Source organism: Aethina tumida, chromosome 3 (assembly GCF_024364675.1).
Source record: "Aethina tumida isolate Nest 87 chromosome 3, icAetTumi1.1, whole genome shotgun sequence".
NCBI lineage: Eukaryota > Metazoa > Arthropoda > Insecta > Coleoptera > Nitidulidae > Aethina > Aethina tumida.
Genome location: NC_065437.1, coordinates 1,798,262 through 1,814,271, shown reverse-complemented (window position 1 = coordinate 1,814,271; position 16,010 = coordinate 1,798,262). Strand labels below are relative to the sequence as shown.

General features: G+C 28.7%; 4 protein-coding genes and 1 non-coding gene across 6 annotated transcripts; 2 read left to right on the top strand and 3 right to left on the bottom strand.

The window, feature by feature from the left end:
• Positions 1-2,813: 2,813 nt before the first annotated feature.
• On the bottom strand, positions 2,814-3,776 carry LOC109599817 (general transcription factor IIF subunit 2-like). Its single transcript, XM_020015864.2, has 2 exons — positions 3,690-3,776; positions 2,814-3,623 (listed from the first exon to the last, which is right to left on the bottom strand). The coding sequence occupies exon 2, from the start codon at positions 3,588-3,590 to the stop codon at positions 2,814-2,816; it is 777 nt and encodes a 258-aa protein (XP_019871423.1). The 5' UTR covers positions 3,591-3,623; positions 3,690-3,776.
• A 2,707-nt stretch (positions 3,777-6,483) lies between these two features.
• Trnar-acg (transfer RNA arginine (anticodon ACG)) lies at positions 6,484-6,556 on the top strand. The gene has a single exon. It is a non-coding gene; the product is annotated as a tRNA-Arg (tRNA).
• A 206-nt stretch (positions 6,557-6,762) lies between these two features.
• LOC126265006 (uncharacterized) lies at positions 6,763-9,195 on the bottom strand. 2 transcript variants are annotated; one of them, XM_049965064.1, is made up of 2 exons: positions 8,897-9,195; positions 6,763-7,493 (listed from the first exon to the last, which is right to left on the bottom strand). In XM_049965064.1, exons 1-2 carry the CDS (start codon positions 8,936-8,938, stop codon positions 6,897-6,899), a joined length of 639 nt encoding a protein of 212 aa, XP_049821021.1. In that variant the 5' UTR covers positions 8,939-9,195; the 3' UTR covers positions 6,763-6,896. The 2 variants fall into 2 exon arrangements, with proteins under 2 accessions (XP_049821021.1, XP_049821022.1); XM_049965065.1 differs by lacking the exon at positions 8,897-9,195 and adding an exon at positions 7,630-8,385.
• Positions 9,196-9,219: 24 nt separating this feature from the next.
• Positions 9,220-10,435, bottom strand: LOC109599814 (uncharacterized). Its single transcript, XM_020015858.2, has 2 exons — positions 10,347-10,435; positions 9,220-9,909 (listed from the first exon to the last, which is right to left on the bottom strand). Exons 1-2 carry the CDS (start codon positions 10,392-10,394, stop codon positions 9,316-9,318), a joined length of 642 nt encoding a protein of 213 aa, XP_019871417.2. The 5' UTR covers positions 10,395-10,435; the 3' UTR covers positions 9,220-9,315.
• A 4,621-nt stretch (positions 10,436-15,056) lies between these two features.
• LOC109599816 (uncharacterized) lies at positions 15,057-15,867 on the top strand. Its single transcript, XM_020015862.2, has 2 exons — positions 15,057-15,109; positions 15,160-15,867. Exons 1-2 carry the CDS (start codon positions 15,062-15,064, stop codon positions 15,841-15,843), a joined length of 732 nt encoding a protein of 243 aa, XP_019871421.1. The 5' UTR covers positions 15,057-15,061; the 3' UTR covers positions 15,844-15,867.
• Positions 15,868-16,010: the final 143 nt, after the last annotated feature.

The window sequence follows — 16,010 nt, the reverse complement described above, 5'->3', positions numbered from 1 at the left end:
AATCGTTGCCTATGTAAATACAAAACAAGCAAGAAGACATCGAGTTAAAGTGGAACGAGTAGGAAAAAGGTTACATGCACGCACATTATGCAAAACACTCATCTAATTAGTGTTTTCTCATGTGCCGTCACTTAAGGAACACATTTTACCTGCCAACCCCGATCTTAAATAACGTTCCGTCCTACCTATTACTTCCTTTTGTTCACCCAAACACACAAACAATGCAAAAAAGATTTTCAGGGCAGGCAGAAATTATCTTACTGTGCGAGGATGGGGCTGTTATATTTGCATCACAATCGAAAAACGGTTTTTCAGGTTTTTTTTTTCATTTCGTAGCTGGTTGGAGGCTAGAAAAAATGTGGGTTGGTTGTTGGTCATGAAAAAACTAACTAGTAAGCACCAGCTCATGATGTTTTTGATTTAAACAGTACATATAAGTTGAAAACTTTTCTGTACTCTTCCTAAAAAGATCCTGTAAGTGATGAAGTCCATTTAAAACTGGCAAGAGAAGTTTCTTAAGACAAAGAAGACGGTGTGAGGCTTTTTCATTGAGACATAAGACCCCATGTCGACATAGAAACTCAAAGAAGACTTTCAAGACTCATTGGACAACACATTTGCTTAAATTTCTTCTGCGAAACGTCAGTAATATAATGAAGAATAACGTCAAGGTCATCCTGAAACATGTACCAACGAAGAAATTAAACAAAATCTGAGACATTCTTGGGAAACATGTTTAGAAAATCTATTAAAAAAGATTTTATCTAATGAATTTCATAAAATAAAAAAGAAGTTTTAAGTTAAATAAGGTGTTGATGACCTACTAAGAGGTCAAAAAGTCAATGCAATTGTCTGTTGTTTCATAAAAAACTTAAAGAGAAGCTTCTTAAGGCAAAGAAGAAGGTGTGGTGCTTCTTCATGGAGATTTAAGACCACATGTCCACATAGAAACTCAAAGAAGGCTTTCTAGACAATAAGACTCATTAGACAACACACTTGCTTAAATTTCTTCTGTGAAATGTCAGTAATATAATGAAGAATAACGTCAAGGTCATCCTGAAACATGTACCAACGAAGAAATTAAACAAAATCTGAGACATTCTTGGGAAACATGTTTAGAAAATCTATTAAAAAAGATTTTATCTAATGAATTTCATAAAATAAAAAAGAAGTTTTAAGTTAAATAAGGTGTTGATGACCTACTAAGAGGTCAAAAAGTCAATGCAATTGTCTGTTGTTTCATAAAAAACTTAAAGAGAAGCTTCTTAAGGCAAAGAAGAAGGTGTGGTGCTTCTTCATGGAGATTTAAGACCACATGTCCACATAGAAACTCAAAGAAGGCTTTCTAGACAATAAGACTCATTAGACAACACATTTGCTTAAATTTCTTCTGTGAAATGTCAGTAATATAATGAAGAATAACGTCAAGGTCATCCAGAAACATGTACCAACGAAGAAATTAAACAAAATCTGGGACATTCTTGGGAAACATGTTTAGAAAATCTATTAAAAAAGATTTTATCCAATGAATTTCATAAAATAAAAAAGAAGTCTTAAGTTAAATAAGGTGTTGATGACCTACTAAGAGGTCAAAAAGTCAATGCAATTGTCTGTTGTTTCATAAAAGACTCAAAGAGAAGATTCTTAAGGCAAGGAAGGAGTTGTGGTACTTCTTCCTGGACACAGAAGAACCCCAAATCGTTTTGGAGACTCAAAAAAAGCATTTTGATGTCAAATGAGATATTTCCTTAAGTGATTATTACTTATTTGTGTCATTTTCTTCAGTTCCAAGAAGCCCTTTGTTGGTGCCATGATTTTACTTGTAAAACCTTAACAAAAATTGATTATAATGGTGATAATTTTGTTCAATAGATGTTAAACGTTGTAAATTTAGTATTTTTAGTAATTGACTTACTTAGGAGTCAATAAATAAATGCAGAATATGTTTATCTGTTTAAAAATATTTATTAAATATTAACTAAACTTTAAAGAATTATATACTTTAAAGTTAAATGTCAAAGAAGTAAATTAATTCCTCCAATACCTAATCTAACCTAACATTTCAAACTCTGAATAATGAGTAAATAGAATTGCGGCCCAAACAAATAGGTGATCAATTCGATTGCTATCAGCAGAACGGACCACATCTAATTGCCATTATGGCAGGACGCCAAAGCACCCCCGCCAAATCGCCCGGCGACAAACACAATTATTATCATTATTGTGTGGGCCCACCGCACCGACAGCCGGCCCCGCACAAGCCCGAACTTGCACCGGTGCACTTTCATTTACGTATTCCGTTACTTTGTTTATTCCGATGCGGCGCTAATGATGCATACAACACAACGTGGAGCCCGCATATCAGCCGTTTCAATCAGAATCGTAAATTTCTGTTTATTGGACGTGTGCGACTCAAATGGCACGCGTAACTATTAATTTTCTAACGAATTTGATGTTTGCATGCTGGTTTTGCATACCATTTGCAATTATTATAGGCAGCTGCAGCTTTATTGCCCATATTAATTTATATATTTATTTTTTTGAGGTTATGTGCCACATTTTATATACGAACATGTATTTATTAAGAGCAAATTTAATGTTTTTGGTCTCCTTATTAATTGCCAATAAATTTATTAAACTTATTATATGTATTAAATATATATATTATTATTTTGTGAGGTTAAGATCACACTTTCTGGTAACTTAAATATATAAATTTAAATTTATAGAGGTTAATGGTCACATTTTCTAGTTCATGAGAATAATGTAAACAATAAAAAACATATGTCTTTTGTCCCATTTTTATTAGCAAACTATTCATCATCCTCTTCCTCTTCCTTTTTATAATGCCTAAACTCAGGCTTCAACTCCCACATGTTCTTGTGCGGATTGGTCATGTTGTAGTTGCAGACCTCCTTAAGAATCTGCTTCAGATACGTAACCGGTTGGTTGGTAAGCTTGACCAGATCCTTAATGTTGTAGTACTGATGCTTTTCGAATGCAGCAAACAACCGTTCCATGACAGCATCCTTATCCTCACGTGACTTCTTGCCCTCGGCCTTCTTCCTCTCCATGTACTCGATGTTGTTCTTGTGGTTAGACACTGGTTTGTAGGTCTGGACAATGCGGTCCAGCTGCACCACTTGCCTTGTTGGTATTGAAGCTTCTTTAATGCACTGCTTCTTCAACGCCATGTAAGTGTTGTCGGCGTGTGGTCTGCACTCCAGTTTCTGTACTATCTTACCTTCCATGTACAACTTCTCAGTTGAAGATTGTGGAAGGTCCGAGCTAGCTGTTGAGTGTGAGAACACCCCCAAGGTTTGTTGGGTGACTGTGGAGACATTCAGGGTGTGATCTCTGGGGATGCTCTCCTCTCCAGCTTCGTTCATCTTCATTATGTTGTCGGAGAGGGTTAATGATACTTGTGCTTTTTGACCTTGGGGCTTTACGATTCTTAGTTTTCCTACTTCTATGTTGCCTGGTGCCTTTTCCCATCTGCTGGCCACGTACTTTGGTACTTTGACCAGCCAGACGCCTCGTTTTCCATTGGCCAAGTCCAGAACATGATCCTTGTGTACTCCTTTAGACATTTTAATGTAGTTTGATGTGATGATGGTTGCTTGCTAGATGAAAGGTGGTGCTGTGGTTTAGGGAGTGTTTGGGCATAAATTTAAACCAAAATGTTATACCTGATTGGTTTAGAGGCAGGTGAAGATTTACTTATATTGATACACTAATCCTCCCACATTGTTAAAAGGATTTATTAATGACCTAACTTAATAACAATAATTTTAACTTAATTTTTCTTTGGGGGGATTGTTTTCTATGAATTTGGTTATTATTTACATCAGTAACCACAACAACAAAGTTCAATATTAATTCGTTGACCACATCTGAATAATTGGCTATTATGGGACAATTTTTTCCTCATCACTGCCCACTAATAATCATACTCTTAAGGCAATATGGGTTTATTAAAATTTTCTGGTGACATATGGGACATATTTTGGGCCACACATGACACATGATTTTTTAAAACAGACCAGAGGCTTAAATTCAAGTAAGTATTTGCAGAAAGAGGAACAGGTTTGGAGGACAACCGAAATAACGTATTGTCAAATAATGGCAGATGAACAAGACAATTTTTTCTTTCAGATAAGAAAGGCATTGTATTGAAAAAAGAAAAAGAAGTCGTACAAACTGGAACATATGCACGAATATTGTGTTGTTCCGTTGTTTACAAGAAGTCTGCTAACGGCCAGACAGATAATCCGTAAATAATGAGTGCGCGTAGGTATTGGTTGTGCCGAAAAGTATTCAAGAGTTAATCTGGTTCAAGGTGTCCCGTCCAATTATCTGCGATAAGTCCGAAATGGTTATTGCCGAAATTCCCACAACGACGTGCGATTATTGTTTTGTTACAATCGTGTAACAATCGAATATTTCTTGTTGCTGTCGTCGTCATCGTAGTTGTGGGAAATACATCTAATTGTTACATCCTCTAAATTAATACAAATTCACACATTATTTATATGAAAAATAGTTAATCTAAATTTTAATACTTTATATTATTTTATTTTTTAGTAATTTTTTTTTAATTACATTGTTATATACTTTTGTTTTATATATATATATATGTATATATAATATGTAGTTTTAATTTTTTTATCATTTTTTGTTTTGATTTTTAACATTTTTGATTATATTTTTTTAATTTTAATATTTTTATTTATATTTTTTGACTGATATGACTTTTAAACATATTGCTTCGTAATTTTCTATATCTAATTTTGTTTTGATTTTTAATTTATATAATTAACATTTCAAATTTTATCACATTTTATTATTATTACCAATTACATATTAAAATAAAAAATAAGAATAATAAATTAATTAAAATTTTGTATTTTTTTATTTTAACTATAGTTAATTATTAATAATATTTTAATAATAAATAATGTATTAATCTTATTTTTATTTTAATATGTAATTTTAATATTTTTATTTATATTTTTTTACTTATTTGTGTTTTTTTTAAACATATTATTTTGTTATTTTTTCTATCTAATTCTGTTTTGATTTTTAATATATATTTTTAACATTTCAAATTTTATCACTTTTTATTATTATACCAATTACATATTAAATTAAAAAATAAGAATAATTAATGAATTAACTATATTATTAATAAATAATTAATCTTATTGTTTATTTTAATATGTAATTATAATATTTTCATTTATTTCTTACCATTTTATTTTTTCAATTTTATTATTTATTTTTTTAGTTATTTATGATTTATTTAAATATAACAATTTGTAATTATTTGTTTATATAAGTCGTCATATAATTCTTTTTTTATTTTTGTTTTGGATATTAATTTATATTTTTAATTTTATTTTATCATTTTTTTTTTAAATTTTAACTGTTATTAGTTATTAATAATTAATTTATTAATTTTATTTTTTATTTTAATATTTTTATTTATTTTTTACCATTTTTTGTTTCGATTTTTATTTTATATTTTTAACATTTTTTTATTTTATTTTATATATTTTTTTTTATTTTAACTATAATTAATTATTAATAATGTAATTAATTAATGCATTAATCTTATTTTTTATTTTAATATGTAATTTTATTATTTTTACTTATTTTTTTACCATTTTATGTTTTCAATTTTATTTATTTTTATTTTTTTAATTATTTATTAAATATATTACTTTATAATTGTTTGTTTATATATATATCTTTATTTAATTCTTCATTTATTTTCTTATATATTTTTGTATTTGTTTTTAATTTATATTTTTATCATTTTTATTTTTATTTTATAATTTTTTTTTGTTTATCTTATTTATTTCTTTTTTATATTTTTAATTTAATAAGTATTTTTAAAATTTATAATTATTTTTCACCTTTTTTTTAAATTAAACTTTATTAGTTGTTAATAATATAATTAATTAGTTTATTAATATTATTAATTTATTTTGATATATTTTCCAATTATATTATTTAATTATTTATAATTTTAATAATATTTTAATATTAATCATTATTTAATATTAATGTTTAATTTTTTATTTATTTAAATTTTTAATTTTTGTAGATATCAAAGTTATTTTACTTTTTATATGCATTTTTCACGTATCCAATATGTTTAGTTATTTATATTCTTCTTTCTTTTATTATTTATTTGATAGTTTTTTTATACTTTTTATCTCTTGTTTATGATATATTTTTTAATTTTTCAATTTTTATAATGTTTTTTTTTATTTACTTAAAATATATAAGTATATTTGTATATTATATTTAAATATGTGTATTTTTTATATTTATAGTATGTTTATCTATTATATTTTAATAATTTAATATAAATTTCATGTCTATTATAAGTTGATTTATTTTTTATTTTATTCAATCTACATTAACGTGTTAAAATGATACAGTTGTAATGTAGTAAGAAACCAATATTGTTCAACGGGTCCTGTGGCGCAACGGATAACGCGTCTGACTACGGATCAGAAGATTCCAGGTTCGAATCCTGGCAGGATCGCATAGTTTTTTGCCTTTTTTTTTAAATTTTTTCTTGTTGTTTCTTCAAAATAAAAATTAATATAATAGAAAAAAAAAAAAATTAATAAAATATTTTTTTCCATAGTTATAAATATTTTTATATCCTTTCTTTATATTAATTTATATATTGTAATTGTTTTAGTGCCAAATACTTTTCGTTATTATTCATTATAAGGGCAACAGGCATTAAATTAATAGTTTTTGTTTATTAAACTTTATTAATACGTTGGAATATGTGAGATCTCTTGTCACTCGCCAAAATACCAAGGCAAGCACAAAAAATTAATATTTATAAAAAACAGTTACAATAATCATTAAATCTAACCAATACAAGCTTTGATCTGTTTGATCAAATTATCCCCGTCTGTCTTGTACTTCTCCACCACTTTGCAGTTCGTCTTCAAATCCTTCTTCTTGTCCTCCGCCAGCTTCTTAGCATCTTGTGTGTACTCATCCAACGATTTAAGGGCACTGGACTTCTTGATGTCGGCTATGACCAGCTTCAAACAACCATCAGCTCCGTTGCACTTCTTAATTTGTTCCTCCAACGCCTCCACACGACCTAGCACACCGTAGGAATAGCCAGCCAGTTGGCCGTACCCCTTGCTGGCGGAGGCGCCGATTGGACCGCTGCACGTCACGTAGTTTTTGGCGTACTGCAAAATGTCGGCGAAGGATTTCTGTTTATCTTGTACGCACTTAGAGTTTTTCGCCGACAGTGACTTCAAGATGTCGTCGAATTTGCGTTTCTGTTCGTCGATGGCTATTGGTGTCTCGCGGTCGAACTTCTTGATGGCGTCGCCCACGTCGTTCTCCCATTTAGATCTGGCAATGTCCAGCAGCTCCAGTTTCTGTTTCACCTTCGTTTTTAGGTCGTTGTATTGTTTGTTCGCCTCTTGTAAGGTGTTGCCACGAACCTAGAGACAAATTTTGAGGTTAACCCTATTTGTTTTTGCTTAGAATGGTCGTTTAGGGAACTCGTCTTCAAAAAATTAGCAATAAACAACTATTTACAAGTTAAAAATTGAGTTTGATTAGTTGTAGTTGACTTACCATAACAGGAGAAAAGCAAATTTTGAGGTTAGGTTGGGTTCTTTTGAATTAGAGGTATTAGATTAGTGATAAACAATAATTTACACATGAAATACTTGGAAAATTAAGTTTGATTAGTTGTTGTTTACTTAACATAACAGAAGAAACGCAAATTTTGAGGTTAGCTTTTGTTTCTTTTGAATTGATGGACATAGAATAGTCATTCAGGCAACTAATCCTTAAGAAATTAGTAAAAAATAATCATTTACACACGAAGTACTTAGAAAATTAAGTCCCGTTAGTTACTAAAGCATAAGAAAACGCAAATTTTGAGGTTAGGTTGGGTTCTTTTGAATGATAGGTATTAGATTAGTAATAAACAATAATTTACACATGTAATATTTGGAAAATTAAGTTTGATTAGTTGTTGTTTACTTAACATAACAGAAGAAACGCAAATTTTGAGGTTAGCTTTTGTTTCTTTTGAATTGATGGACATAGAATAGTCATTCAGGCAACTAATCCTTAAGAAATTAGTAAAAAATAATCATTTACACACGAAGTACTTAGAAAATTAAGTCCCGTTAGTTACTAAAGCATAAGAAAACGCAAATTTTGAGGTTAGGTTGGGTTCTTTTGAATGATAGGTATTAGATTAGTAATAAACAATAATTTACACATGTAATATTTGGAAAATTAAGTTTGATTAGTTGTAGTTTACTTAACATAACAGAAGAAACGCAAATTTTGAGGTTAGCTTTTGTTTCTTTTGAATTGATGGACATAGAATAGTCATTCAGGTAACTAATCCTTAAGAAATTAGTAAAAAACAATCATTTACACATGAAGTACTTAGAAAATTAAGTCCAATTACTTACTGAAGCATAAGGAAACGCAAATTTTGAGGTTAGGTTGGGTTCTTTTGAATTAGAGGTATTAGATTTGAAATAAACAATAATTTACACATGTAATATTTGGAAAATTAAGTTTGATTAGTTGTAGTTTACTTAACATAACAGAAGAAACGCAAATTTTGAGGTTAGCTTTTGTTTCTTTTGAATTGATGGACATAGAATAGTCATTCAGGCAACTAATCCTTAATAAATTTGTAAAAAACAATCATTTACACATGAAGTACTTAGAAAATTAAGTCCAATTAGTTACTGAAGCAGAAGGAAACGCAAATTTTGAGGTTAGGTTGGGTTCTTTTGAATTATAGGTATTAGATTAGTAATAAACAATAATTTACACATGTAATATTTGGAGAATTAAGTTACAATTTACTTACCACAACAAAACAACATAAAACCAACACAAATAACCGCATCATTTTGATTCAACTGACCAATATTTTCGAGATTTACTCTTTAAGTGAAGAACAGGTTGAATAAACGTACGAATTTATATTGTCGAATGAGACCGTGTCACCTAAATAAACGTAGTGGCTTTCCTTGAAATTAATAACAACGGCCCTAAATAATTCTCACAACAACAAGTCGAGAAGTTATTAATGTAAGGCCCCAACAAACAATTGGTCCATTTGTAATAAATGTCTGTAAACTGGGTTTTATGTAAATTTGCACAAATTAGCATCGGAATATCTACCTGAAATACTCTTACTAAGTGCATATTTATTAGTTTATTTTGATTGGAATTTGTTAATACAATTAAAATGTTTTTGTTCCAAGTTGATGGTTGTCATTAGTTTCATTCACAGTCTTTGGCTTCGTCCAACACACGTCTGGCTTTGTTCTTGAACCTCCTGACGGTCTTGCACTTCTTCAGCTGGTCCTGCTTGTCCTCAACCAGGTCCTTGACTTTCTTTTTAATTTTGCTGAGGTCTTTGGAGGCACGACTCTCCTTGATGTCATCAAGGGCTCCTTTCAAACAATCCTCTTTGTTTCCACAGTCCTTAACTTGCTTCTCCAGCCCGTCCACTTCCTTTTTCACATCCATGGCTGTCTTATTTAGTTTCTCCAGCTCCATCTTGGTGTCCTCAACGATGGGCTCGGTGCAGTTGGAGGCCTCCTTGGCTTCCATGTACTCCATTTCCAGTTGTTCCTTTAGTGGTTCCACACACGTTTCGTTCTTCCTGGCCACTTCATCGAGGTCTTTCTTTAGATTTTTGTACTCCTTGTCGACATCCTGGTTGTTTTCGTCGATCAGTTTTTGGGCCTCTTTGGTGATTTCTTCTTCGGCCTTTTTCAGTCGTTTTTCTAAGTTGTCGTACTTATCGTCGACTTTCTCCTTCAGTTCGTTCAGCTCGTGGGTCGTCTTGCGTTTCGGGTTGTCTGCTTTTATCTAAAAGTTATTGACCTTTAACGAATTTGGTGATGATTGTGTACATATCACACAATGAATATATAATTAATATGATTGCCTAATGTTTGATTTTACGTTGTTTGCTTTGGCATTAATGGCAATTCAAATTCATACACTTCGACATATTTATTTATAGAGTTTAATATTAAATTTTGCTGATTAGGGGACTAAATTAGTAGTAGAAAATTAATACTAATATAAAATATTGAATTTCCCCTTTGATTCACATATATATTTCATTTTTCAATCAATCAAGACCCTCTAATTGTTTTAAATTTGATTAATTTAAAAGTTTGAATGTAATTACTGAATTAATAGTTGATAAAATTAAAGTAGAAGTGGATAGTATCTGTTAATAATACTCTAATATTTGATTTTATACTTATGCAGAACAATTAAAATAATTAAATACTTACTTGGCTACAAATTACAAGAACCACAACGATTAACAAGAAACGAGGCATTGTGAGGATTCGTTAGAAGTCTTCAAACTGATTAGAACAGCATTAAGGAAGTTTAAATATAGTGGAAATTTTGCTACGTCATTAATATAATAAGTGTGGATCACCTCAGGGGATTTGCCTATAATTTCAACTAAGTTATTAATATTTTTAACTATTATTCTATAAATAAAGTCTAAAATTAGTGACAGTACAAAGCAGTATATTAAAGTATGCATTTATTGAAGTTGGACTTCATTTACTTAATAATTACTTTATTTAAATCAAATTATTGAAAAATTGTTACAATTAAACATTTTTTTTAAATAAAATATTAAATAATTTTTAAAATTTTTAAATGAATCATTTAATGAATAATGTTTTAAAATTAATAAAGAAAGTTTCAACTTTAAGATTTTTTGTTTTTTGTTTTACATTATATCTTGTTCAGAGTTTTACAGATATAACAAATATTAAAATTGTTGGAATTAATTTTGATGTATTGAAAAAAATTAATTGATTTTCTATGTTCATTAATATAATTTATTGAATTTTAGTACAAATATACATATTTTTTTATTTTGGGCAATATTTAGATTAAATTAATCTAATCTAAATAATCTTTATAATCTAAATAATCTTTATTTATTTATACATAATTTCTTTTTTCATTAATTAAACAATTGTCACAAGCAAATAATTTTAAATATTTTATTTTATAAAATATTTAATAATTTTATTTTTTTTACTTAATAATAATTAATATTATTATAGTTGTCTGTATTTATTCATTTTGACATATTGGAATAATTTATTAACAATTATTGGTTCAAATTAAATGATTTTGTAATTTCATTAATGTAATTTGTTGAATTTTAGTACATAAATAAATATATTTTTTTATTTTTCAGAATATTTAGATTAAATTAAATATATACATATTTTCTTTTATCATTGTTTAAACAATTGTCAAAAGTAAATAATTTTAAATATTTTATTTTATAGAATATGTAATAATTTTTTAAATTTTTAAATAAAGCATTTACTTAATAACCATTAATATTATACTTAGTTGTCTGTATTTATTCATTTTGACATATTAGAATAATTTATTAACAATTATTGGTACAAATTAATCGATTTTGTACTTTCATTAATGTAATTTGTTGAATTTTAGTACATAAATAAATATATTTTTATATTTTTCAGAATATTTAGATTAAATTAAATATATACATATTTTCATTTATCATTGTTTAAACAATTGTCAAAAGTAAATAATTTTAAATATTTTATTTTATAGAATATGTAATAATTTTTTAAATTTTTAAATAAAGCATTTACTTAATAACAATTAATATTATACTTAGTTGTCTGTATTTATTCATTCTGACATATTGGAATAATTTATTAACAATTATTGGTACAAATTAAATAATTTTGTAATTTCATTAATGTAATTTGTTGAATTAAAATAAATATATTTTTTTATTTTTCAGAATATCTAGATTAAATTAAATATATACATATTTTCTTTTATCATTGTTTAAACAATTGTCAAAAGTAAATAATTTTAAATATTTTATTTTATAGAATATGTAATAATTTTTTAAATTTTTAAATAAAGCATTTACTTAATAACAATTAATATTATACTTAGTTGTCTGTATTTATTCATTCTGACATATTGGAATAATTTATTAACAATTATTGGTACAAATTAAATAATTTTGTAATTTCATTAATGTAATTTGTTGAATTAAAATAAATATATTTTTTTATTTTTCAGAATATCTAGATTAAATTAAATATATACATATTTTCTTTTATCATTGTTTAAACAATTGTCAAAAGTAAATAATTTTAAATATTTTATTTTATAGAATAGGTAATAATTTTTTAAATTTTTAAATAAATTTATTCATTTTGACATATTGGAATAATTTATTATCAATTATTGGTACAAATTAAATAATTTTGTAATTTCATTAATGTAATTTGTTTAATTTTAGTACAAAAATAAATATATTTTTTTATTTTTTACAATATTTAGATTAAATTAAATATATACATATTTTCTTTTATCATCTAAATATAAAATTTTATAGTACGAGTAATAAGTATTTTTATATTTAACTTTTTTATTGATAATTATTTTTCTAAAAAAAATAATTAATTAATAAATATGTTAATTATTAAGGAATAAATTAATTTTAAGTTTAATATGTTAATTAATTATTTTTTATTTTAAAGTATATATGATAAAATTTTATAAAATAGTATTTGTTTTTGATTTATTTATTTATTATTAATCGTTTTTAATTAAATTTATTTCCACTGCAAATTATTACTTTATTAATGTTAAATAAATTTGATAATTTATAAAATGTTTTATTTTCAGTTTTAAATCCCCCCCATAAATTATAATGTGTAAATTAAACTTTTTGATAGAGTTTACACAATACTATTTATTGTTGTAACTCGTGCCACCATAAACCAGCACATGTTTCTATTCAATTAACGCATATGGATACTAAAATTCGTATTAATTAGGGTGTTCATGCATAAATACTGTATCTATGATCGTGTCTAATTGACAATGCATATGTTATTAATTTAACATGTCAACTTAAACCATAACTTCATCATTAACATGCACTATGGTTCAATAGGAAATTAGTTTATTTTGATAATCATCGTCATGGATCGTGCACCCTTCTCTACCTTTCTTGTTATTGGTACTATTTTATTTAACAAAGGGTTGGTGCACACCAGTACTGTTAGCATTTCTAATAATTTCCTAATGTTTCAATAAATCATAAAGCATATTGTCTTAGAGACTGAAAGAAAGCTCCAAAATACTAAATGAGGTTTATTTTATTCACCAATGAGCTGTTTAATAGTGCAGAAGAAGTCATAACTGAGATGTGGTGTGCTGTGCTTCTTCATGGCAACACAAGATCACATATTGTCTTAGAGACTGAAAGAAAGCTACAAAATACTAAATGAGTTCTTCTTCATCCACCAATGAGTCGTTTAATAGTGTAGAAGATGTGATAACTGAGATTTGGTGTGCTGATGACCTATCAAAAGAGCAAAGCATCAATATTACTGTCTATTCTTTGAAAGACAAGCTTCAATAAGTCAAGGACAAAGGTGTTTTGCTTCGTCATGGCAAGACAAGATCACATATTGTCTTAGAGACTGAAAGAAAGCTCCAAAATACTAAATGAGTTCTATTTCATTCACCAATGAGCTGTTTAATAGAGCAGAAGAAGTCGTAATTGAGATGTGATGTGTTGATGATCTACCAAGGGGCCAAAGCATCAATGTTACTGTATATTGATTCATAAAAAACTCAAAGACAAGCTTCAATAAGTCAAGGACAAAGGTGTTTTGCTTCTTCATGGCAAGACAAGATCACATATTGTCTTAGAGACTGAAAGAAAGCTCCAAAATACTAAATGAGTTCTATTTCATTCACCAATGAGCTGTTTAATAGAGCAGAAGAAGTCGTAATTGAGATGTGATGTGTTGATGATCTACCAAGGGGCCAAAGCATCAATGTTACTGTCTATTGATTCATAAAAAACTCAAAGACAAGCTTCAATAAGTCAAGGACAAAGGTGTTTTGCTTCTTCATGGCAGCACAAGATCACATATTGTCTTAGAGACTGAAAGAAAGCTCCAAAATACTAAATGAGTTCTATTTTATTCACCAATGAGCTGTTTAATAGAGCAGAAGAAGTCATAATTGAGATGTGATGTGTTGATAACCTACCAAGGGGCCAAAGCATCAATGTTACTGTCTATTGATTCATAAAAAACTCAAAGACAAGCTTCAATAAGTCAAGGACAAAGGTGTTTTGCTTCTTCATGGCAAGACAAGATCACATATTGTCTTAGAGACTGAAAGAAAGCTCCAAAATACTAAATGAGTTCTATTTTATTCACCAATGAGCTGTTTAATAGAGCAGAAGAAGTCATAATTGAGATGTGATGTGTTGATAACCTACCAAGGGGCCAAAGCATCAATGTTACTGTCTATTGTTTCATAAAAAACTCAAAGACAAGCTTCAATAAGTCAAGAATAAAGGTGTTTTGCTTCGTCATGTCAAGACAAGATTACATATTGTGTTAGAGACTGAAAGAAAGCTCCAAAATACTAAATCAGTTCTTCTTCATCCACCAATGAGACATTTAATAGTGTATAAGATGTCATAACTGAGATGTGGTGTGCTGATTACCTATCAAAAGGGTAAATCATCAATATTACTGTCTATTCTTTGAAAGACAAGCTTCAATAAGTCAAGGATAAAGGTGTTCTGCTTCTTCATGGCAACACAAGATCACATAGTGTCTTAGAGACTGAAAGAAAGCTTCAACAGGCGGAGTTCACAACAGAGGTTGATCTTCCTTCAGTTTCAAAAAGCCGCATATTCATTATATCATTTTGTTCTTAGCAATTTACAAAGGAGTCAACAAATCAATTAAAAATATTTTTATCTATTTAAAATATTTATTAACTATTATACTAATAGCAAAAAAAAATTAGTGAGTCAGTGAATAATATTATTAACCTCATTATTCTTGGAAAGGATTTTTATTATCTCAATTATCATTTACTATAAATATAAAATAAATAAGATTATAATTACTATATGTAGTTGTACAGACAATCACTGATGATCATGTTTAAAATACTTTCCTTGTTTGCTCTCATTAACTTAATTGTCCAGGTAAGTCGTAATCCTTTGTTGGACTCCATAAAAAATATTTACACTTAAAGGGAAACTGTGAACCCCTAAAAGATGACGTGTACCAAAAGGCTTACACTCTATTAAGAAAGCTGAAAGTCGACACAAACCTGAACGAATACGAAGTGACGTCAAAGTCCTCCGGTTGGTTGGCCTCGTACGACGAAGCTGCCAACAGGTACATCGTGGACGAAGAGAATCGCCTCACCGAAACCTACAACGCAATCCTGGTGGTGGCTGAAGAGTTGAAAGCTGAGGCCAAAGCCGAATCGGCGGAAGGGTGCGTCGCCACTTTGGACCAGGACCTGGACACCGTCCGCAACTACGCTGGTCAGTACCAGGCCTGCGTGATGATGGTCGGCAACGCCGTCGTCCGTTACTTGGCCGAGTTGAACAACCAAATCTACATGCTGAGCCAAAAGATCCTCGACTATCAGCAACGGTTCAACGCGTGTGGCAAAGACGAGGGTTGTTTGGAGGAGTTGATTCCGGTACTGCAGAACGCCTTCGCTGAAATTCCGGAGGCGATACTGAAGAAAATTCCGGAGGCCGAAGCCTACATTGCTGAATCTTCCGGATTCAGGTTGCAGTATTGCAGTGGATGCGCACAGTTGAGGACGGAGACTGAGGCTTTGTTTGAACAAGTCAAAGAGTGCATTCAAACACAATCAAACATTATATTGTATGAATATGAAGAAGATGATGTTGATTTTTAATCTGTAAAGTGAAAATATATCACAGCAAAGTTTAAAGTAATTTTAATTACTTCCCCTTTAAAATATTTTAAATTTTATTTGAACAAAAACAACATTTTGTTCATAAAATTAATAACAAAGTTGTTAGTTAAAATGTTGCTAATCAATATTTTTCGAGAACACTTAAT

Excerpts from the sequence above, each read along its gene's own strand:
- LOC109599817 (XM_020015864.2), bottom strand. The coding sequence starts at position 3,590 with ATGTCTAAAGGAGTACACAAGGATCATGTTCTGGACTTGGCCAATGGA.
- LOC126265006 (XM_049965064.1), bottom strand. The coding sequence starts at position 8,938 with ATGATGCGGTTATTTGTGTTGGTTTTATGTTGTTTTGTTGTG. Across the intron at positions 7,494-8,896 it reads TTTTATGTTGTTTTGTTGTG|GTTCGTGGCAACACCTTACA; the intron begins GTAAGTAAATTG and ends ATTTGTCTCTAG.
- LOC109599814 (XM_020015858.2), bottom strand. The coding sequence starts at position 10,394 with ATGCCTCGTTTCTTGTTAATCGTTGTGGTTCTTGTAATTTGTAGCCAA. Across the intron at positions 9,910-10,346 it reads TTCTTGTAATTTGTAGCCAA|ATAAAAGCAGACAACCCGAA; the intron begins GTAAGTATTTAA and ends AATAACTTTTAG.
- LOC109599816 (XM_020015862.2), top strand. The coding sequence starts at position 15,062 with ATGTTTAAAATACTTTCCTTGTTTGCTCTCATTAACTTAATTGTCCAG. Across the intron at positions 15,110-15,159 it reads TCATTAACTTAATTGTCCAG|GGAAACTGTGAACCCCTAAA; the intron begins GTAAGTCGTAAT and ends TTACACTTAAAG.